The 19,229-nt window shown below is 67.0% G+C and overlaps 4 protein-coding genes across 6 annotated transcripts; 3 read left to right on the plus strand and 1 right to left on the minus strand.

Moving 5' to 3' along the window:
- The first annotated feature begins 563 nt into the window (after positions 1-563).
- On the plus strand, positions 564-4,960 carry HROB (homologous recombination factor with OB-fold). Its single transcript, XM_056512008.1, has 10 exons — positions 564-720; positions 948-998; positions 1,089-1,757; positions 2,957-3,040; positions 3,164-3,304; positions 3,521-3,629; positions 3,704-3,789; positions 4,145-4,249; positions 4,384-4,567; positions 4,691-4,960. Exons 1-10 carry the CDS (start codon positions 718-720, stop codon positions 4,762-4,764), a joined length of 1,506 nt encoding a protein of 501 aa, XP_056367983.1. The 5' UTR covers positions 564-717; the 3' UTR covers positions 4,765-4,960.
- A 93-nt stretch (positions 4,961-5,053) lies between these two features.
- Positions 5,054-7,665, plus strand: ASB16 (ankyrin repeat and SOCS box containing 16). Its single transcript, XM_056512007.1, has 5 exons — positions 5,054-5,597; positions 5,927-6,194; positions 6,371-6,863; positions 6,935-7,048; positions 7,377-7,665. The coding sequence occupies exons 1-5, from the start codon at positions 5,285-5,287 to the stop codon at positions 7,560-7,562; spliced, it is 1,374 nt and encodes a 457-aa protein (XP_056367982.1). The 5' UTR covers positions 5,054-5,284; the 3' UTR covers positions 7,563-7,665.
- A 777-nt stretch (positions 7,666-8,442) lies between these two features.
- Positions 8,443-10,418, plus strand: TMUB2 (transmembrane and ubiquitin like domain containing 2). Its single transcript, XM_056512012.1, has 3 exons — positions 8,443-8,525; positions 8,753-9,498; positions 9,809-10,418. Exons 2-3 carry the CDS (start codon positions 9,026-9,028, stop codon positions 10,173-10,175), a joined length of 840 nt encoding a protein of 279 aa, XP_056367987.1. The 5' UTR covers positions 8,443-8,525; positions 8,753-9,025; the 3' UTR covers positions 10,176-10,418.
- Positions 10,419-10,583: 165 nt separating this feature from the next.
- On the minus strand, positions 10,584-17,944 carry ATXN7L3 (ataxin 7 like 3). Of its 3 annotated transcripts, none has more exons than XM_056512010.1 (13): positions 17,767-17,944; positions 16,697-16,753; positions 16,487-16,619; positions 15,975-16,146; positions 14,771-14,868; positions 14,572-14,594; positions 14,453-14,498; positions 14,207-14,238; positions 14,031-14,099; positions 13,489-13,532; positions 13,314-13,385; positions 12,936-13,069; positions 10,584-12,315 (listed from the first exon to the last, which is right to left on the minus strand). In XM_056512010.1, exons 2-13 carry the CDS (start codon positions 16,745-16,747, stop codon positions 12,167-12,169), a joined length of 1,023 nt encoding a protein of 340 aa, XP_056367985.1. In that variant the 5' UTR covers positions 16,748-16,753; positions 17,767-17,944; the 3' UTR covers positions 10,584-12,166. The 3 variants fall into 3 exon arrangements, with proteins under 3 accessions (XP_056367985.1, XP_056367986.1, XP_056367984.1); XM_056512011.1 differs by having other exon boundaries at positions 16,697-16,756; XM_056512009.1 differs by having other exon boundaries at positions 16,697-16,803.
- Positions 17,945-19,229: the final 1,285 nt, after the last annotated feature.

A 19,229-nucleotide genomic window follows, 5' to 3' on the forward strand; every position in this document is an offset into this window, starting at 1 on the left:
GGCTCGCGTGTGTGAATGGGTGTGCAACAGAGCAGAAATGCGTGTGTGAATGGGTGTGCAGTGTCACGCGTGTGTGAATGGGTGTGCAACGTCACACGTGTGTGACTGAGTGTGCAGTGTCACACGTGTGTGAATGGGTGTGCAATGACACGTGTGTGTGTGCAATGTCACGCGTGTGTGAATGGGTGTGCAACGTGACACGTGTGTGACTGGGTGTGTAACAGAGCAGAAATGCGTGTGTGAAATGTCACACGTGTGTGAATGGGTGTGCAACATGACACGTGTGTGAATGGGTGTGTAACACAGCAGAAATGTGTGTGTGCAGTGTCACACGTGTGTGACTGAGTGTGCAGTGTCACACGTGTGTGAATGGGTGTGCAGTGTCACACAAATGTCCGTGCCCCTGCCCACCGTGTGTGGGTGCAGCACACGGGCTGGGGGGGTCACATCCCGGGGCTGCGGGGATGAATCACGCCGGGCCGGGGCCGCGCTGAGTCACCCGGCCGGGTGACGCGCGGGCACACGCGGGGGCACGTGTGACAGCGCGGGGAAAAGCGGGTGCGTGGCCCTTTAAGGGGCGCGGCCGCGGTTCCTGCCCGCCGCCAGGCGGCGCGCGGCGCCGCAGGGGAAGTTCCGCCCCTTCCCCCGGGGCCGCGGGTTCGAGTCCCGGCCCCGCCGCTTCCGCCTCCGGGGCCGGGCCGGGGTCGCGCCGCTGCCATGGTAACGGGGCCGGGGGGACCGGTTCGGGGTGGGGGTCCCTGGGGCAGGTCGGGGGTCTCCGGGCGGGGCGGGGAGCCCCCTCGAAGGGATCTCCGCGGTGCCCCGGCGCGGTGCGGGGCCCGTCCGCGGCCTGCGCTGACCCCGCGGCGGGGCGGAGAGCTCCGGGCCCACCGCGGGCCCCAGCTCGGTGTGTCCCTCCCAGACCCATTTTCCCCCTTTTCCCGCAGTCCTGCCACTTCCAGAAGCTTTTTGGGACGGACGGGGAGCTGGAGGACGAGGTGAGGGAGCCGCGATGACCGCAGAGGGACCCCGGGTGATTCCGGGGAGCACACGGAGCCCTTTGCATCGCCGCTCTTTATTGCCCACAGGATTTCCTCTCCGCTGTGGAAGATGCAGAAAACCAGTTTGTGATCCCCAGGCATTCCTCAGCCAGCGTCACCCCAGTTCCTCCCAGTGACCCCCATCTCAGTGAAACCTATCCCAGTACAGCCCATCCCAGTACAGCCCCCACCCTCCGGCCCCTCGCCGGGCAGAGTGACCATCCCGTGGGACTCCGGCCCCCCGCGCTGTGGGGAGCAGCCCCCCAAGATGAGCTGGACAATGACCTTTTCCTGGCTGCCTGCAGGGAGCTGGAGGGGCCCGGGGGGCCGGGGGTGGCCCCAGTGCCGCCCAGGCACCGCCAGAAGCCGCCAGGGAAGGAGAACGCCCCGGAATGCGGGATCCCCAAAAAGCTGAGGGTGGCAGAGGAGCCGCTCCCCGGCTCTGGGGGGCTGCAGGGCCCCCTCCCCAGTCCCAAACTGGTGCTGCGGCCCAGCACGGCCGGGGCTGGAGCCCCCAGACCCGCCTCGGGCCCCCCCATGGAGCCTCCCAGGCCTGTGCTCCAGCAGCCCCCCGGCCCCCCGAACCCCCCCGTGGTCACCAACCACCTGGTGCAGCTGGTGACAGCGGCCAGCAAAGCCCCCCGCAGCCGGCCCCGAGCCCCCCCGGGCAGGGAGAGCCGGCGCTTCCCGGGGCCAGCAGGGCTCCTGCCCCAGCAGGTGGGCATGGGGAGATGGGGATGGGGTAATGGGAATGGGGATGGGATAATGGGAATGGGATAATGGGAATGGGGTAATGGGGTAATGGGGATGGGATAAAGGGGATGGGGATGGGGTAATGGGGTAATAGGGATGGGATAATGGGGATGGGATAATGGGAATGGGGTAATGGGGATGGGATAAAGGGGATGGTGATGGGATAATGGGATAGGGATAATGGGAATGGGGTAATGGGATAATGGGGATGGGGTAATGGGAATGGGGTAATGGGAATGGGATAATGGGAATGGGGTAATGGGAATGGGGATGGGATAAAGGGGATGGGGGAATGGGAATGGGGTAATGGGGATGGGGATGGGATAAAGGGAATGGGGTAATGGGAATGGGGATGGGATAATGGGGATGGGATAATGGGGATGGGGTAATGGGGTAATGGGGATGGGATAATGGGGATGGGGTAATGGGGATGGGGATGGGATAAAGGGGATGGGATAATGGGAATGGGGTAATGGGATAATGGCGATGGGGTAATGGGGATGGGGATGGGATAATGGGAATGGGATAATGGGAATGGGAATGGGATAATGGGGTAATGGGGATGGGATAATGGGGTAATGGGAATGGGATAATGGGAATGGGATAATGGGGTAATGGGGATGGGATAATGGGAATGGGATAATGGGAATGGGATGGGATAATGGGGTAATGGAGATGGGATGGGAATGGGATAATGGGGGTGGGGATGGGATAATGGGAATGGGATGGGGATGGGATAATGAGAATGGCATAATGGGAATGGGATGGGGATGGGAATAGGGATGGGGATGGGAATGGGATAATGGGAACGGGATAGGTATAATTCAGATGGGGCTGGGAATGGGGATGGAGATGGGATAATGGAAATGGGATAGGAATAATGGGGATGGGGATGGGGTGGGAATGGGAATGGGAAGCAATGGAGATGGGGATGGGAATGGGATAGGAATAATGGGGATGGGGATGAGGATGAGAACGAGAATGGGGATGGATAGAGATGAGGGTGGAATTGGATGGCAATGGGGACAGCAGGAGAGCAGGGGTAAGGATGTGACAGAGATGGGGACGGAATGCAGTGGGTGGGGATGGGAGTGGGATAGGGTGGGATGGGAGCAGCTGATGAATCCAGGCAGATCCCTGGACATCTCTCCCTGTCCCACAAGCACTCTGGGAAGCTGCTGGAGGAGATCCTGGTGTCTGCCCCCCAAACTCCGGCTCACGGGGCCGTGGCGAAGCCGCGGGCTCAGGTAACCCCCCTCCCCACCCCTGCTCCAGCAGATCCCACTGGGGGCTCTGGGAATCCCCCAGAGCGGGATGCTGGGCGGGGAGGGAGCCCTGGGGCTCCGTGACCGTGGCTGTCCCTGCCCCAGGCACTGCCCAGCTCCCCGCTGCCCGCGGAGGAGGATTTTGGGAGGGGGCCCTGGCTGGCCATGAAGACAGAGCTGGGGCTGGATGAGAGGGACCCCAGCTGCTTCCTGCACACCTACAGCGTGGTCATGGTGCTCCGCAAGGTGAGGGCGGCCCAGCATCCACCTCCTGCTCTTCCCTACCCCCTGGAGCTGCTTTGAGGGCTGGGGGTCTGTGGGGAGGGGGCTGAGCACAGACACCCACACCCCACGAGTGACAGAATCCTGGAACACCCACTCGGGAAGGGACCCACGAGGATCACGGGGTTCAGCTCCCAGCCCTGCTCGGGGTTACCCCAAAATCCCCCTTGTGCTGTGCAGGCAGCCCTGAAGCAGCTCCCAAAAAACAAAGTTCCCAGCATGGCCGTGATGATCAAGGCCCTGACCAGGAGCAGTGCTGGGGCTGGCGCCGTGTTCCGGGACCCCACAGGTGAGAGGGGCTGTCCCTGTGGCCCAGGGGCTGCTGCTGCTGCTCCTGGGCTCAGGGAGCCGTGCTGGTTGCAGGGGAGATGCAGGGCACGCTGCACAGGCTGCTGCTGGAGCAGAGGCAGAGCGAGCTCCGCGCCGGCGCCGTGCTGCTCCTGAGGCAGGTGAGCAGAGCTGGGGCTGGGGGGTCTCATCCCAGGGGATGGGGTGTGGGGGGTGCTGGGGTGGTGGTGCAGGATCACCCATCCCATTCCCAGCCCCTGGAACTCTGAATGTGAGTGTTGGGATAAGGGGATAAGGGGAATTAGTTGCATTCCCATTCCACAGCACCCTGAGACTGCAAGTATAAAAACAAGAAAAGGATCTCCCATGGTTTTGCATTCTCAGCTGTTCCTAAAATCTCACCTTTCATCCTAAAATTGCCCTAAATGGGGATCTGTAATTTGGGGCTCTGTGCAGGAGCTGCTCTGCAGCTGAGAGCTGGAGCTGGCTCTGCCCCTCGCTCTGCCCTCCCTGCAGGTCGGGGTCTTCTCCCCCTCCCACCGCAACCACTACCTCAACGTGACCCCCAACAACCTCCTCCGGATCTTCCAGCCCGAGCCCGAGGGCTGCTCCCCCCGCCAGGTGAGGGGGGACGCTGCTGGTGGCCCTGGGGGGCTGCTGGGACCCCCAAGGGGGTCTGGGCTGCGGGCACCCCCGAGAGGAGGGGGAAGGAATGGAAAAATCCCCCAATTATTCATCCCCACTGTGTTTTGCAGGTCCCTGAGCTGATCTCAGACCCCCCTGCACAGCCCCCCAAGGGTGTCCCTGTTCCTGAGGACTGGGGACAGTCGAGGACAAGCGGACACAGTGCAGAGCAGCACCCTGGGGGCTTCTCCCTGCGCCCACCGAGCTCTGGTCCCAGCTGGGAGGAGCCGGTGGGAGCTGGTGGGTGTGACATGGGTGAGTCAGAGCCACGCTGGGAGGGGAGGGAAAGCTCCCTGTGCTGTGGGAAACAGGGCCTGGTTCCCACCCTGAGCAGTTCCACAGTCCCACACACAAAACTCAGGGATCCCATCCCTGCAGATGACCTGGACGGGCTCCTGGGAGAGCTGCCCGAGGATTTCTTCTCAGCCCCAGCTCAGGTTGACTGCGGCTGAGCCCAGTACAGGGGCTGGGGGTGACAGTGCCCAGGAGCAGGTGACACACCTGTCACCCACCTGCTTCTGTCTGCGTGTCTGTGGTGGAGCTGAGATCTGGGGAGGGACACGGCCCCAGCACTGTCCCCACTGCTGGGGCCACACTGACCCCTCTCACTCCCAAACCTGCATTAAAGGCTGTTTCGTTTGTGCATCACCTGTGTGTCACCCCTCTGTCCCTTCCCGGGGGTCCCTGGGCAGGAGGGGCCATTCCCCCCAGGGTCTCACAGCCCCACAGGATTGGGGTGGGGGGTCCCCAGATCCCTCCCCACCTCGCACCCACCAACAGGTTAAACTCCCCAGCGCCCCGTGACTCTGTTTACCACCCAGGAGTTATTTATAGGGCCCCTGGCTCTGGGATTTGATTCCACATCCGTGTGTGGGGCACGGCCCTATTTATAACCCCCCAGGCACAGGGCGCCGGTCGCTGTCCCCCTGATCCCCCAGACCCCCCGATCCCCCAGACCCCCCAGTCCCCCTCATGGCCCACGAGACCTTCCCCTTCAGCTCCTCGGCGCTGCGCTCGCTGCGGCTGCAGCGGGAGCTGCTGGAGCGGGAGGATCGGCGGCGAGCGCTGTCCCGGCCCCCGGCCCCGCGCCGCCCCCTGCCCGCGCCCCCCGCCCGCGCCCCCCCGAGCCCCCCCCGGCGGCGCCAGCTCTGCCGCGACCCCGCCGTGCACAACGCGCTCTACGCCGGGGACCTGCCCCGCGTCCAGAACATCTTCAGGGACGAGGCCACGGCGAATTTGGTGCTGGAGATGGTCAGCGAGGAGCTGGTGTGGTCACCGGAGCAGGGTACGGGGCTGGGGGGCGCTGGGGGTCCTTCCTGCCCCAGTTTGAGGGGAACTGGGGGGTCTGGGGCAGGGTGGATGCGTGGGGTGCCCCCGAGGGTGGGCGCTGCTCCCCGCACCTCCGGCAGGGCTGTGGTGGGAGTGGGGGTCCAGGGTGGGTGGGCTGTCCAACATGCCCCGCTGACCCCGCAGGGCTGTGGGTGCAGGTGAGGGGGGGTCCAGGGGTGGGTGGGCTCTCCGGCAGCCCCCCTGACCCCCGCAGGGCTGTGGGTGCAGGTGAGGGGGGGGTCCAGGGGTGGGTGGGCTCTCCGGCAGCCCCCCTGACCCCCGCAGGGCTGTGGGTGCTGAGCCCCCGCCGCCAGCACACCTCGGCCCTGCGCATCGCCGCCGCCCGCGGCTACGAGGACTGTGCGCGGCACCTGCTGCTGCGGGGGGCGGCCGTGGACGCGGTGGTGGGGGGCCGGGCCCCCCTGCACGACAGCGCGGCCGCCCCCCACCCCAACTGCGCCCGCCTGCTCCTGGCCTTCGGCGCCGACCCCAACGTGCTGAGCGCCGACGGCTCGGCCCCGCTGCACCTCTGCACGGCGCCGCACAGCCTCAGGTACGGGGGGCGCCTGCGGGAGAGACCCCGCCCCCGAAATCCTCGCTCCTGCCCCACCCGCGCAATCTGGGGTGTCCTGGGAGGGTCCCCGGGGTGTCCCACGGCAGCCACACCTCCCTGGCGTGTCCTGCTCGCGTCTCCCCGAAGCGTCCCCTCACCGTTTCCACGCGCTCCAGGTGTGCGGAGCTGCTGCTGGCGCACGGCGCGCAGGTGAACCTGGGCACGCGCGAGCGGCAGGTGACAGCGCTGCACGTGGCCGCGCGCCAGGGGCTGGTGGCCCACGTGGAGCTGTACCTGCACCACGGCGCCGACCCCTCCCGGCGCACCCGCCAGGGCGAGACCCCGCTGAACGCGGCGGCCGCCGCCGCCGAGCGCCCCGAGGACGCCGAGCGGTTCGTGCTGGTGGCCGAGCGGCTGCTGGCGGCCGGCGCCGAGCCCGGGGCCGCGGGGCGCAAGGGCCACACGCCGCTGCACAACGCCTGTGCCAACGGGCACCCCGCCATGGCCCGGCTGCTGCTGCGCCACGGCGCCGACGCCACCGTCCCCAACGGCGCCGGCGACACCCCCATGGACTGCGCCGTGCGCGCCGTGCCCGAGTACCGCCGGCAGCGGCCCGAGGAAACCATCGCGCTGCTGCTCGACCACGGAGCGCCGCCCGCGCAGCCCAAGGTGGGCACGGGGACGCGGGGGCACGGGGGTGGCAGCGCGGGGTCACAGCGGTGACGCGGCTCTGCTGGCAGATGCTCAGGCTGTGCTGCCAGCACCCGCCGGCGCTGGAGCTGATGCTCAACGCCTACGACCGTGTGCCCCCCGCTGAAAGCTGGGTGGAGGCCGTGCCCCCCGAGCTGTGGGAGGTAAGGGGTGTGCTGGGGTGTCCTGGGATGTCCTGAAGTGTCCTGGGGTGTCCTGGGATGTGCTGGAGTGTCCAGGGATGTCCTGGGGTGTCCTGGGATGTGCTGGAGTGTCCTGGGGTGTCCTGGGGTGTCCTGAGGTGTGCTGGGGTGTCCATGAATGTCCTGGGATGTCCTGGGGTGTCCTGAGGTGTCCTGGGGTGTTCTGGGGTGTCCTGGGCTGTGCTGGAGTGTTCTGGGGTGTCCTGAAATGTCCTGAGGTGTCCTAGGCTGTCCCGGGGTGTCCTGGGCTGTGCCCCAGCCCCAGCCCGTGCCCCGTGTCCCCGTGCAGGAGCACCGGGAGTTCTACGCCTCCGCCGTGCTCATGGCGGGGCGGCCGCGGCGGCTGCAGCACCTGGCGCGTGTGGCCATCCGGCGGCACCTGGGCGCGCGCTGCCACAGCGCTGTCCCCAGGCTGGCACTGCCACCGCCCCTGCGCCGCTACCTGCAGCTGCCCATCGAGGGGCTCATCTCCTGAGGGCACCGCGTGTCCCCGCTGGTGTCCCCGCTGGTGTCCCCTCCGTGTCCGCTTGCTGCGTCCCCCCCGTGCCCTGGTGACAATAAAGGACGTGGCAGAGGTGGCTCATGAGGCGTCTTTGTCGCTGTGGGACCAGGGTGGGCGATGGCAGCTGCTGTGGGGCCATTGGGCTGTGGGGACAGGGACGGGGGTGGCACAGGGGATGAGGGGGCACAGAGCCAGGGGGTCACAGGGGGCGGGGAGGGGACAGATGGAGGATGTGGGGGCCGTGGGGGGTGACAGCCGCGAGGTGTCCGGGGTGTCCGGCGGTGTCCGGGGGTGTCCGGAGTGTCCGGAGTGTCCAGGGTGTCCGGAGTGTCCGGAGTGTCCGGAGTGTCCGGAGTGTCCGGCGGTGTCCGGAGTGTCCGGAGGTGTCCGAGCGGTGTCCGGGGGTGTCCGGGCTGTCCGGAGCTGTCCGGAGTGTCCGGAGTGTCCGGGGGTGTCCGGAGTGTCCGGAGTGTCCGGAGTGTCCAGGGTGTCCGGAGTGTCCGGAGTGTCCAGGGTGTCCGGAGTGTCCGGGGTGTCCGGAGTGTCCGGAGTGTCCAGGGTGTCCGGAGTGTCCGGCGGTGTCCGGAGTGTCCGGAGTGTCCGGAGTGTCCGGAGTGTCCAGGGTGTCCGGAGTGTCCGGGGTGTCCGGAGTGTCCGGTCCCGCCCAGGTCCCCGTGGGGGGGGGGTCAGCCCGGGGGTTCCCACGATGTTCCCTCGGCCCCGCCCCTCTGCCCGTGACCCCGCCCACCACATTAACCCCTCCCATTCCCATCCCCGCCCACTCGGGGCGTGTCCACATAGCTCCGCCTCCCTTAACCCCGCCCACTGGGCGTGACAGTGACGTGATCCCCGCGCGCCCGCGGCCGCTCCCGCCCCCTGGCGGCGGCGCTCTGTGACGTGGCGCTTCCGGCGCGCGGGCGGCGGCGGCGGGAGGCGGTGAGTGGGGGGGAAGGGGGCACCGGGACCCCCGGGGATGGCGGGGACACCCCGAGACACCCGGGGGTGGAGGGGACGGCGGGGCTGCCAGGGACACAGCGGCACCCCCGGGCCGGTAGAGACCCCCGGGACACACGGGGCCCGGTAGGGACCCCCCGGGCACGGGCAGCGACTGCCCCGGTTCCTCCCGGCGGGCCGCGCTGACCGCGCCGCTCTGCTCCGCGCAGGTCGGGGATGGCCTGAGCCTGCCCCGCTGGGCACCGAGGGGCTGCGGGACCCTCCGGGAGCCTCCGCCGGGCCCGGGCCCGTGAGCGCAGCGCTGCCGCTTCGGTGCCTCGGCAGCCAGGAGGAAAACCCGCAGCGAGCGAGGAGCTCCCGTCCCCGCGGCGTCCCTGTCGTGAGCCCCAAGGTGGCACCGCGGCAGCGCCGGGGTCCCCGCACGGCTCGGTGACACCGGGCACCGGGAGGTCCAGGCGGGGGTAAGCGCGGGGGTGGCGCAGATGGAGCCCCCGGCCGCGCCCCTCATCGTGGGGCTGGGGGACGAGGTGACGCTGGTGGCCGGGCTGGCCGTGCTGCTGCTGGCGCTGGTGCTGGCCTGGCTCTCCACGTACGTGGCCGATGGCAGCAGCCAGCTCCTGGGCACCGGGGACGCGGCCGTCATCCGCCTCGGGCCCCTCCCGCCCTACGCGGGGCCCGCGGGGGCGGCCGAGGCTCCGGAGCCCCCCGGGAGCCCCGAGAACGCGGAGGAGAAGGCAGAGGAGGAAGAGGGGGCGGCGGCTCGGGGGGACAGCGGGAGCCCCCCGGGTCCCGGCCCGGAGCTCGCCCGGAGCTTGTCCCAAAGCGCCGCCGAGCCCGGCGCCCCCGGGGCGGGGGACGCGTGCCCCGGCCTCATCAAGATCCGCCTCAAGTTCCTCAACGACACCGAGGAGGTGGCGGTGGCCCGGCCCGAGGACACCGTGGGGATTCTCAAGAGGTGAGTCCCGAGGGACGGGGCCGGCCTGGCTGTGCCCCCCTGCAGCAAACTGCCCCCTCCCACATACGGGGGAGGGCTTTTATCCCTCTTGAGATAAAAGCCTGTGGTTTTATTATTTTATTTAAGCCTGTGGTTTTATTTTTGGCTGTGCCAAAAATACCGAGGGGTGTGGTCTTGAAAACGAGAAGTTTGAAAGCGGCGGCGGTGGCGCGGTGGCAGTGCCATCGCTGTCCCCTCCCCGTGGAGCACTGGGGGGTTTCCACGCCACGAGCGCCTCTCTGCCAGCTCCACGCTGTCCCTCCTCCCGCAGCAAATGCTTCCCGGGCCAGGAGAGCCAGATGAAGCTCATCTACCGCGGGCAGCTGCTGCAGGACCAGGCGCGGACGCTGCGCTCTCTGCGCATCACCGACAACTGTGTCATCCATTGTCACCGCTCCCGGGGGGGCGGCGCGGCCGCCCCCGCCCTGCCCGAGCCCGGCCCCGGCGCCGCCGCCCCCGCGCTGCCGCTGGCCGGGGGGACGCTCATGGTGCCCACGGTGATGGTGGTGCTGGCGCTGGGCTGGTATTTCCGCATCAACTACCGGCAGCTCTTCACGGCGCCGGCCACCGTGTCCCTGATCGGTGTCACCGTGCTGGTCACCTTCCTGGCCTTCGGGGTGTACGGGCAGGCGGGCTGAGGCTGGGGGGGCACCTCGGTGTCCCTGGGCCCCGTGTCCCTGTCCTCGCTCTGTGACCGGAGCCACCACGCGCGTCCCAGCCCTGCTGCCGGACTTTACCCCCCAAAAACGGGCTGTGCCCCCTCCCCAAACTCCAGCCCCAATCCCAGCTCTGGGGGAGTGGGACAGCGCTGGAATGGGCCGTGGCTTCTTCCCAAGCCCCAAAAAAAGGACTTTTTAAAGCAAATAAAAGGTGTCAAGTCACCCCAGTGGTTGCCTTCCTGCCCTGGGGGCTGCTCCCTCCCTCCCACACTTTTGGGGGTAATAAATCCAGCCCCACCTGTGGTGAATGGAGTCTGGGGGGGGGGGGGGTAAAGGCCCTGCTTAATTAATGAGCCATAATTAATGAGCCATAATTAATGCCAGAGATACCAAGTCAAGATGCAGTTTTATTTACAGGGGCAGCCACAACCCACGCACGGGACACACAGACCTCACAAGGGCTCAGCTCCCCCGCGGGGGGGACACGCAGAAACACCGGGGGGGGGGCGAGGACACCGACCTGGGGGGGTCACAGGGAGGGTCTGAGCCCCCCAAGCCCCCCTGGACCCCAAATTGCAGCTCCTCTCCCGCAGCTGAAGGGGCTCAGGCTGCCCCCCCCCCCCCGCACCCCTCCAGCTCGCCGTGCCCCCCCAGGCAGGTTGGGGCGCTCCCCCGGGTTTTTGGGTGCCCACAGCCCCGTCCAGGGCCCCGGGGCACACGAAGGCCAGCTCAGCGTGCCCCGGTGGCCAGAGCCCCCCAGCCCCAGCAGGAGGGAGCACACGGGGGTCCCCATGCAGTTCTGAGGTGCCCGGGGCTCTGCAGGACCCCCCCAGCCCAGCCTTTAGCAGCAGTTTGAAAACAATAGTGAATCCAGAGTCGAGAGCACCATAATTCGTGAGTCCCAGCGAGAGGACGGGCCAGGGCAGCGGGGTGGGGGCACAGACAGACCCCCCGGGGACATATGGCCAGATGGGGGCAGCCAGCCACGGGAGGGGACAGCAGAGGGGACGGAGCCAACGCTGCCCCTGCGATGGGGAGCAGGAGGGGAGGGGGCCTAGGGCAGGGCTGAGCTGGATCCAGGCAGAGGGACCTGTCCCCCCCACCGGCCCCCCCAAACAACAGCAGAGCTATGGGGGGCCCCAGTGACCCCCCGAGGGAGCAGCAGGGCCCCAGCAGGGGGTGTGGAGCTGCCCTGGGGACACGAGGAAGGGGGGGGGGCTCTGTGCTGGAGCCGGGCTGTGCTCCCCCCCCAGCTGTGCTGCATTCCCAGAGGTCCCTGGCAGGTTGGGGTCCCCCTCCCCAAACAGTTTGGCACAGGGATGGTCACAGCAGCTCCCCCCACCCCCAGACCCACCCCCAAACAGCCCCAAACATGAAGGATGCAGCATGCAGCCCCCTGTGACCCCCCTGTGCGGGCACTGGCAGCCCCCAGGACCCCCAACAGCTGCATGCAGGCACAGCTGGACAGATTTGGGGGTCAGGGGGTGCCCACTTGTCCTCTGAGTGGGAAACAGCCCCTGCAGTGGGACCCCCCCTCCTGAGCCAGCCCGGGGCAGGGAGGGGGGCAGCCCCAGAGGGGGGGCTCAGCCCAGAACCCCAGGGCAGGGGGGATTTACAACCCCCTGACCCAGGCCCGACCTGCCCAGGGTGACCAGGTGCCCCCCACCCCATTGGGGTAAGTGAGGAGTGGGTGTGGGGGTTTTGGGGGTGCTGGGAGGGAAAGGGGGGGGGGCTGTACCCCCATGTCCGAGGGAGACGCCCCACGGGAGCCCCAGGTACAAAAACTGTCACAGAATAAATAGAGGCACCGGGGCAGGGGGCAGGAAGGGGGGCACTAATGGGGGCTCCCCAAACCCAGCCCCACTCCAGCAGTGACAAGTTCTCTGTGTGGTGCCGGGGGCTGGCCCCGCCCCTGTCCGTCCCTCTGTCCGTCCCTCTGTCCGTCCTGCCCCTCCCCAGCTCCCTGGGGCTCAGTTGATGTCGTCGTAGATGCTGGGGGTGTGGGGGGCGGGGGGCTTGGGCTTCTTCTTCTTGCTGGAGCCGAGCCCGGGGGCGCCGCTCACCAGCCCCAGGTGCGGCTTCTTCTTCTTGGTCTTGCGGGACTCGGAGTTGTTTGTACCTGGGCAGGGGGGAAGAGGAGATGGGGGGCTCAGGGGGGAGATGGGCTCCAAAATCAGGGGATTGACTCTGGTCAACACCCAAGAAAATGTACCCCAAAATGTTCCTCCCCTTCCAGGTGGGGGACAAGGTGCTCCAGGCTTTGGAGCCACTGACTGTTCAACCCCTCATGTACTGGGAGATGCCACAACAGCCAGTTTTGTCCCTCAGAGGGGTCTGTGCCCCAGGATTTTGTTCCTCAGGGATCTGTGCCCCAGGGTTCACCCCTCAGAGAGGTCTGTACCCCAGGATCTGCCCCTCAGAGGGTCTGTCCCCCAGGATTCACCTCGCAGGGGGTCTGTGCCCCAGGATTCACCCCTCAGGGGGTCTGTGCCCCAGGATTCACCCCTCAGGGGGTCTGTACCCCAGGATCTGCCCCTCAGAGGGTCTGTCCCCCAGGATCTGCCCCTCAGAGGGTCTGCGCCCCAGGATTCACCTCTCAGGGGGTCTGTGCCCCAGGATTCACCCCTCAGAGGGTCTGTCCCCCAGGATCTGCTCCTCAGGGGGTCTGTGCCCCAGGATTCACCCCTCAAGGATGCCCTTGCCCCGGGGTGCCCCAGGCCCCCAGCCCCAGTCACTCACTGGCTTTGGAGGAGGCCGAGTCGGAGGGGGAGATGTCGGAGGCGCCGTCCCACTGCAGGCGGCTCATCAGCGCCTGGCTCTCGGCCACCTCGAAGCTGTCGCTCTCCACGCTGCCCTCGGCCTCGGGCAGGGACCTGCCCAGTGCCACAGGGGGTGGTGGGCACAGAGACCCCCCAGATGCCAGGGGGGCGCCCAGGGGCTCAGCCCAGCCCCACCACAAATCCCAACAAATCCCAGCCCTGGGCCCCAGCCCCCCCTGAGCACCCCATGCAGCCCCCCCAGCCCCTGTCCCATGGCACAGAGACCCCCAGGGACCCCCCCAGGGACCCCCCAGGGAACCCCCAGGAACCCCAGGGACCCCCAGCCTGCTCCACTTACGCCGAGGGCCCGAGGAGGTAAACACGGACTGCCCTGCGCTGCTCATCCGTGTGCTGGGGACACCGCAGGGACCTGGGGACACACACGGCACTGAGGGGGGACGCCCCCTCCCACGGGCTTGGGGGCACGCTGGGGACCCTGGGGGACCCCCAGAGTGAGCAGGGCCCGGCCTCACCTGGTGCACATCTTCTTGGTGTGTTCGGAGATGACCCCGCATTGCTGGAGAGGGAAGGGACAGGTGAGTTTGGGGGGGACAGGTGAGTTTGGGGGGACAGGTGAGTGTGGGGGACAGGTGAGTTTGGGGGGGGACAGGTGAGTTTGGGGGGGACAGGTGAGTTTGGGGGGGGACAGGTGAGTTTGGGGGGACAGGTGAGGGGGGGGGACAGGTGAGTTTGGGGGGGGACAGGTGAGTTTGGGGGGACAGGTGAGTTTGGGGGGGGACAGGTGAGTTTGGGGGGGACAGGTGAGTTTGGGGGGGGACAGGTGAGTTTGGGGGGACAGGTGAGTTTGGGGGGACACAGGTGAGTTTGGGGGGACAGGTGAGTGTTGGGGTGACACAGGTGAGTTTGGGGGGACACAGGTGAGTTTGGGGGGACAGGTGAGTGACCCCTGCACCACCACTGAGGCCCCCCAGTCTCGCAGTGCTGTGTCCCACTGCCCCATTCCCGGTGGGAGCTCCCAGGGGTCCCCTCCCTGTGGTGCCCCCCAGCCCCACACCGTGGTCAGCAGCGTCCGCAGCTCCTCGGGGCCCAGCGTCTCGTAGTTGATGCCAGCTGAGTTGCTGTACTGGGGGCAGAGAGCAGGCTCAGGGCTGGGGGACCCTCCTGGGGGCCACAGACCCCCCCGGGAGGCAGAGGAGGGACTGGCAGCCGTGTCCCCCGCCCCAGGCTCACCTTGAAGGGATCGGGGTTCCCGCCGATCTCGCCTGGCAGGGAGGAAAGGTGGGGGGGGGTCCCTGCCTGGGACCCCCAGAGCCCCTCCCACGGCCACCGCCTCCCCGCAGACCCCACCCACTGCAGCTGCCCCGCCCACCCGTGCCCCACCCATCCCTAAACCCCGCCCCTGCACGTGCCCCGCCCACACAAGCCCCTCCCTTGTTTTTTAGCCCCACCCCGGGGGCAGCAGCCCCGCCCCCTCACCATTTTTGTGTTTCAGGGACTTGGACCTGCGGGGCGAGTTGGGGTTCTGCAACGAGAGGGGGAGTTGGGGGTGTCCTGTGTCCTGCCCCCCGCCCTCCCTGCACCCCTCACCCCCTCACCTTATCTGATTTCCTCTTCTTTGCTGTGGGGACAGACACAGAAAATAAAGATTTCACCTTTTCCAGGGGATGTGGCCCCGAGCCCAGGGCCTCCCCAGGGCTGGGACCCCCCATACACCCACCCAGGGGCGGGGTTCAGGGTCGGGGGGCAGGCAGGACGTGTGCCCCACCCCTCAGGACAGCAGGGACCCCTCCCCACCTTTCTTCTCAGAGCCATAGGACCAGTCGTTGTCATTGATGTCATCGTTGTCCTCCTGGTCACTCTCAGACTTGTTCAGGTTGTTGCTGCTGGCAATCCTGAGTGGGGAGGGGAGGGAGATCATGGCTGGGGTCTGCACCCTGCACCCCAAAATCCATCCTGCACCCCGGGATCCATCCTGCACCTCCCATCCTCCCCTGCACCCCGGGATCCATCCTGCACCTCCCATCCTCCCCTGCACCCCAGGATCCAGACAGGAGTCCCCAGCAGCCCCCCAAGGGGGGACAGAGGACCCGGGGTTCCCAGACTGGCAAGGAGGAACAAGAGAACCAAGCTGGACACCCCCACGATGGAAAGCGAGGACTGGGGAGACCCAGATGCCAAATTTGCATCCCAGGCTCATCAGTGCCCAAACCCACAGCAGCACAGGGAGGAGACCCAGCCATCCTCAGCCCCCCGTGTGCCACGGGGAGCCCCCAGCCTGTCTCACTGCTCTCAGTGTCCCCAGGGGACCCCCAGCCTGTCCTTTGTGCCTCAGTGTACCCACAGGACCCCTATCCTGTCTCCCCAGTCCATCCCACCTCCTCAGTGTCCCCCCAGCCCCCCAGCCATCCCTGGTGCCTCGGTGCCCCCAGCCCGTCCCTTGTTCCTCGGTGCCCCCAGCCCGTCCCTGGTGCCTCGGTGCCCCCAGCCCGTCCCCACAGGACCCCCCCAGCCCGTCCCTTGTTCCTCGGTGCCCCCCCAGCCCCCCCAGCCCGTGCCCACAGGACCCCCCCAGCCCGTCCCTTGTTCCTCGGTGCCCCCAGCCCGTCCCTGGTGCCCCGGTGCCCCCAGCCCGTCCCTGGTGCCTCGGTGCCCCCAGCCCGTCCCCACAGGACCCCCCCAGCCCGTCCCTTGTTCCTCGGTGCCCCCAGCCCCTCCCATGTTCCTCGGTGTCCCCCCAGCCCCCCAGCCCATCCCCACAGGACCCCCCAGCCCGTCCCTTGTTCCTCGGTGCCCCCCAGTCCCCCCAGCACCCCCCCAGCCCGTCCCTTGTTCCTCGGTGCCCCCCCCAGCCCATCCCCACAGGACCCCCCCAGCCCGTCCCTTGTTCCTCGGTGCCCCCCCCAGCCCATCCCCACAGGACCCCCCCAGCCCGTCCCTGGTGCCCCGGTGCCCCCAGCCCGTCCCTGGTGCCCCGGTGCCCCGCCCGTGCCCAGCCCACCTGCGGTTGGCGATGCGGCTGCTGTTGCGGCCCATGCCCAGGCACTTCTCCAGGTGCGGGGCGAAGCGCGAGGCGGCGATGCTGCGGCTGCAGTTGGGGCACACGCACTCCTTGTTCTTCCACTGGTTGTACACCTGCCCGAAGATGTCCACGCCCGGCTGGTCCACGATCTCTGCGGGGGGACACGCTCAGCCCCGCCCTGAGCCCCCCAGGCTGCTCTGCCACAGCCTCCCCACAGCCCCAGCGGGACCCGGGGGGCTGAAACCGGCAGCAGCGCTGCCAGGGGGGCTGTGCCACCTCCCACCCGCACTGCCACCCCGCTGTGCCCCCAGCACCGTGTTCTGGGGTTCAGTGACACCCCACTGACCCTCTGGGACAGTCTGGTCACTGTTGGGTGCTCATTCGGGTGTTCGATGCCCCTCAAACCCAACCCCTGTGTGTGGGAACTGCCTCCCTGGGGCTGTGTCCCTGTCACCAGTGTCACCCCCACTCTGGGGAGGTGGGGGGCTCACCAAAGTCCTTCATGCTGTCGGGGTCTGTGTCATCCAGGAAGAAGTAGCCGCACTTGACGGCCCGGTGCACCTCGAAGCACAGCCCCAGGCAGGCATCCTCCACCAGCTCCGTGTAGATCTCGTGTGCGATGGCCTGGGGGCCCAGGGGGCCGTTAGGGACAGGGGGACACACCCCAGGGGACAGACAGACCCCCGCAGGGGGCAGCTCACCTCCAGTTTGCTGTTATCCAGGCCAGACAAAGACATATCCTCCATTTTCATTTGCAGCTGCTTGCAGAGAAGTCACGCTGAACGCTCATAGCACGGGACACGGGGGGCTGGGGGCACGGGGGGGTCTCACTGGCACCTGAACCCCCTCCTGCAGACCCCTCCCAACCCCCTTCCCAGCCAAAATCCCACTGGGATTGTCCCCAGGAGAAAGTCTCGGGGTGAAACCCTCCAGGAGTGAAGTGGGGGGCTGAAGGATGTCCCTCCCCAGCCTGGCACGGATCCCCCCAGATGAGTTGGGGGCACTGGCTGCCAAGGGCGGGGTGTCCCCTGTGCCCATCCTGCTGTCCTCAGGCCAGCTGGGGACATTCCCAGCCTGCACAGAGGTGTCAAACCCCCCCAGCAGCCCCATCTCAGCCCCCATTGTCTCTGGATTTTCGGGGAGCACAGGGGACTCGGGGTGTCCCCAAACTGCCCCCTCCCAGAGGGGGCGGGTTTTGCTGCATCACCCTCCCTGGCAGCAGATGGAGGGGGGACAGGGCAGGGAGGGGAGCACCGTGTGCCCCCCCAAAATGAGAGTCTAAAAACCCCGAACTCGTGGTCAGACACCCCCAGAACCCAACGGCGCAGAGCCCCGATTGTCATGTCCCAGGTCTGGGGGAGACAAGGGAGGGGCCCGGGGCTCTGGGGAGCGGATGGAAGAACAGGAAAACTGGGGGGAAGGGAGATCTCAGGGCCGGGAGGGTCTCGCATGGTGCTGGGGGGCCCAGGGAGGGTTGTGGGGACTCTGAGGAATCGGAAGGGGAGGGAATGGGATCCCAGAGTCCCAGCAGGTCTGGGGGGCCCTGGGGGCCCTCAGGCGCTGTGCCTGAGGGGGAAGGGGAGGCTCGGGACCTGGGGCTCGCAGGGAAGGTGCCGGGGCCTCTTGGGCCGGGGCTGGGAGGGCACGGGCGGGGCGGTCCGGGGAGGGTCCCGGGCCGGGGTCAGCGGGCCCCTCTCCGGTTCCCTCTCCGGTGCGGCGGGGCCCCAGCGCCGGGCAGGGCCGGGCCGGGCCGGGCCGGGCGGTCACTCACCGGCGCGGAGAGTCCGCCGGGGCCGAGGCCGGTGCGGGGCCGGCTCAGCGCCCCCCGCCGCTCCAGCGCGGGGCCCGGCGGCGGCTGGCCATGGTCGGGGCCGGTGCGGGGCCGTGCGGGGCCGGGCCGGGCCTGGCGGAGCCTCCGCCCGGCGGCGGCGGCGGCCGAGGGGGGTGAGGGCCGTGAGGGAGGGGCGGGGCGGCGCGCCCGGCGCGCGCACGGCTCGGCCCCGCCCCCGCCGCGCCGGCCAATGGGGAGGCGCCGTCAGCGCCGGCGGCCAATGGGAGCGGCCGGAGCCGCCGGCGCCGCGCGGGGCCCGGGCAGAGGCGCGGGGGAGGGGCGGGGCGGGGCGGGGGCGGGGCCTGAATGGGGCGGGGCCTGAATGGGGCGGGGCCTGAATGGGGCGGGGCCTGAATGGGGCGGGGCTCGGCGGGGACCCCGGACCCAAAACCCCGCAACCCCAAATCCCCAGAACCCCAAAACTCCGCACCCACAGAACCCCAAACCCTCGTCAGGGACCCCAGAACCCAAAACCCCGCAATCCCCAATCTCCAGAACCCCGAACCCCCAAAACCCCAAAACCCCGCATCCACAGAACCCCAAAACCCCAGAGCCCCACAACCCCAAAACCCTGTATCCACAGAACCCCGCACACCCAGAATCCCAAACCCTCGGCAGGGACCCCGCACCCCCAGAACCCCACACCCCTGAAATCCTGGACCCTGCACTCCAGGACCCCAAAACCCCTTAAAATCCCGCACCCCCAAATCCCGCACCCCCAGAACCAATCACCCCCAGGACCCCGCACCCCCAGGACCCTCCCCGCACCCCCAACCCCCGCGCACTCCCGGGGACACCGCGGTTCCTCAGGTCACCTGTCCGGGTGGTCCCCCCATCCCTACAGACCCCACTACGAGATCCCGGTGACAAACCCCAAAATTGACCCCAAGGGATCCCCTCCCACAGCGGATCCCACAGAAGGGAGGAAGAACACTCCTCACACTTGTCCTTTTTTTTTTTTTTTTCCTAAAATTTTATTTTTTATAGTAATGACATGAGAACAGAAACATTATTTTTCACTTTATTATACAAAAAAAAAAAAAAAAAAAAAAAAAAAAAAAAAAAAAAAAAGAAAAAAAAAGGAAAAAAAACCAAAAAACCCCCAAAAAACTCAAAAATAAACAAAACAAAAAGAACAGAAACCCCAAGCAAACCGGGAAACCGGGGACACATCCCCCGCATCCCGCTCAGCCGTACAAATTCCGAGTCGGGATTATTATTATTTTTCTTTTTTTTTTTTTCCTTTTTTTTTTTTGTCTTTTTTTTAAACCTACAAAAACACTCTTTAAATATTAGAAAAAAAAGATGATTTTTTTTTTATTCTTTTTTTTTTTTTTTTTTGGTGTTTTTTTGCCTTTTTTTTTTTTAACGTAATTCACAAGAACTTCCATCTAAAGGATCCC

The sequence above is a fragment of the Oenanthe melanoleuca genome, chromosome 27 (genome assembly GCF_029582105.1).
Source record: "Oenanthe melanoleuca isolate GR-GAL-2019-014 chromosome 27, OMel1.0, whole genome shotgun sequence".
Lineage (NCBI taxonomy): Eukaryota > Metazoa > Chordata > Aves > Passeriformes > Muscicapidae > Oenanthe > Oenanthe melanoleuca.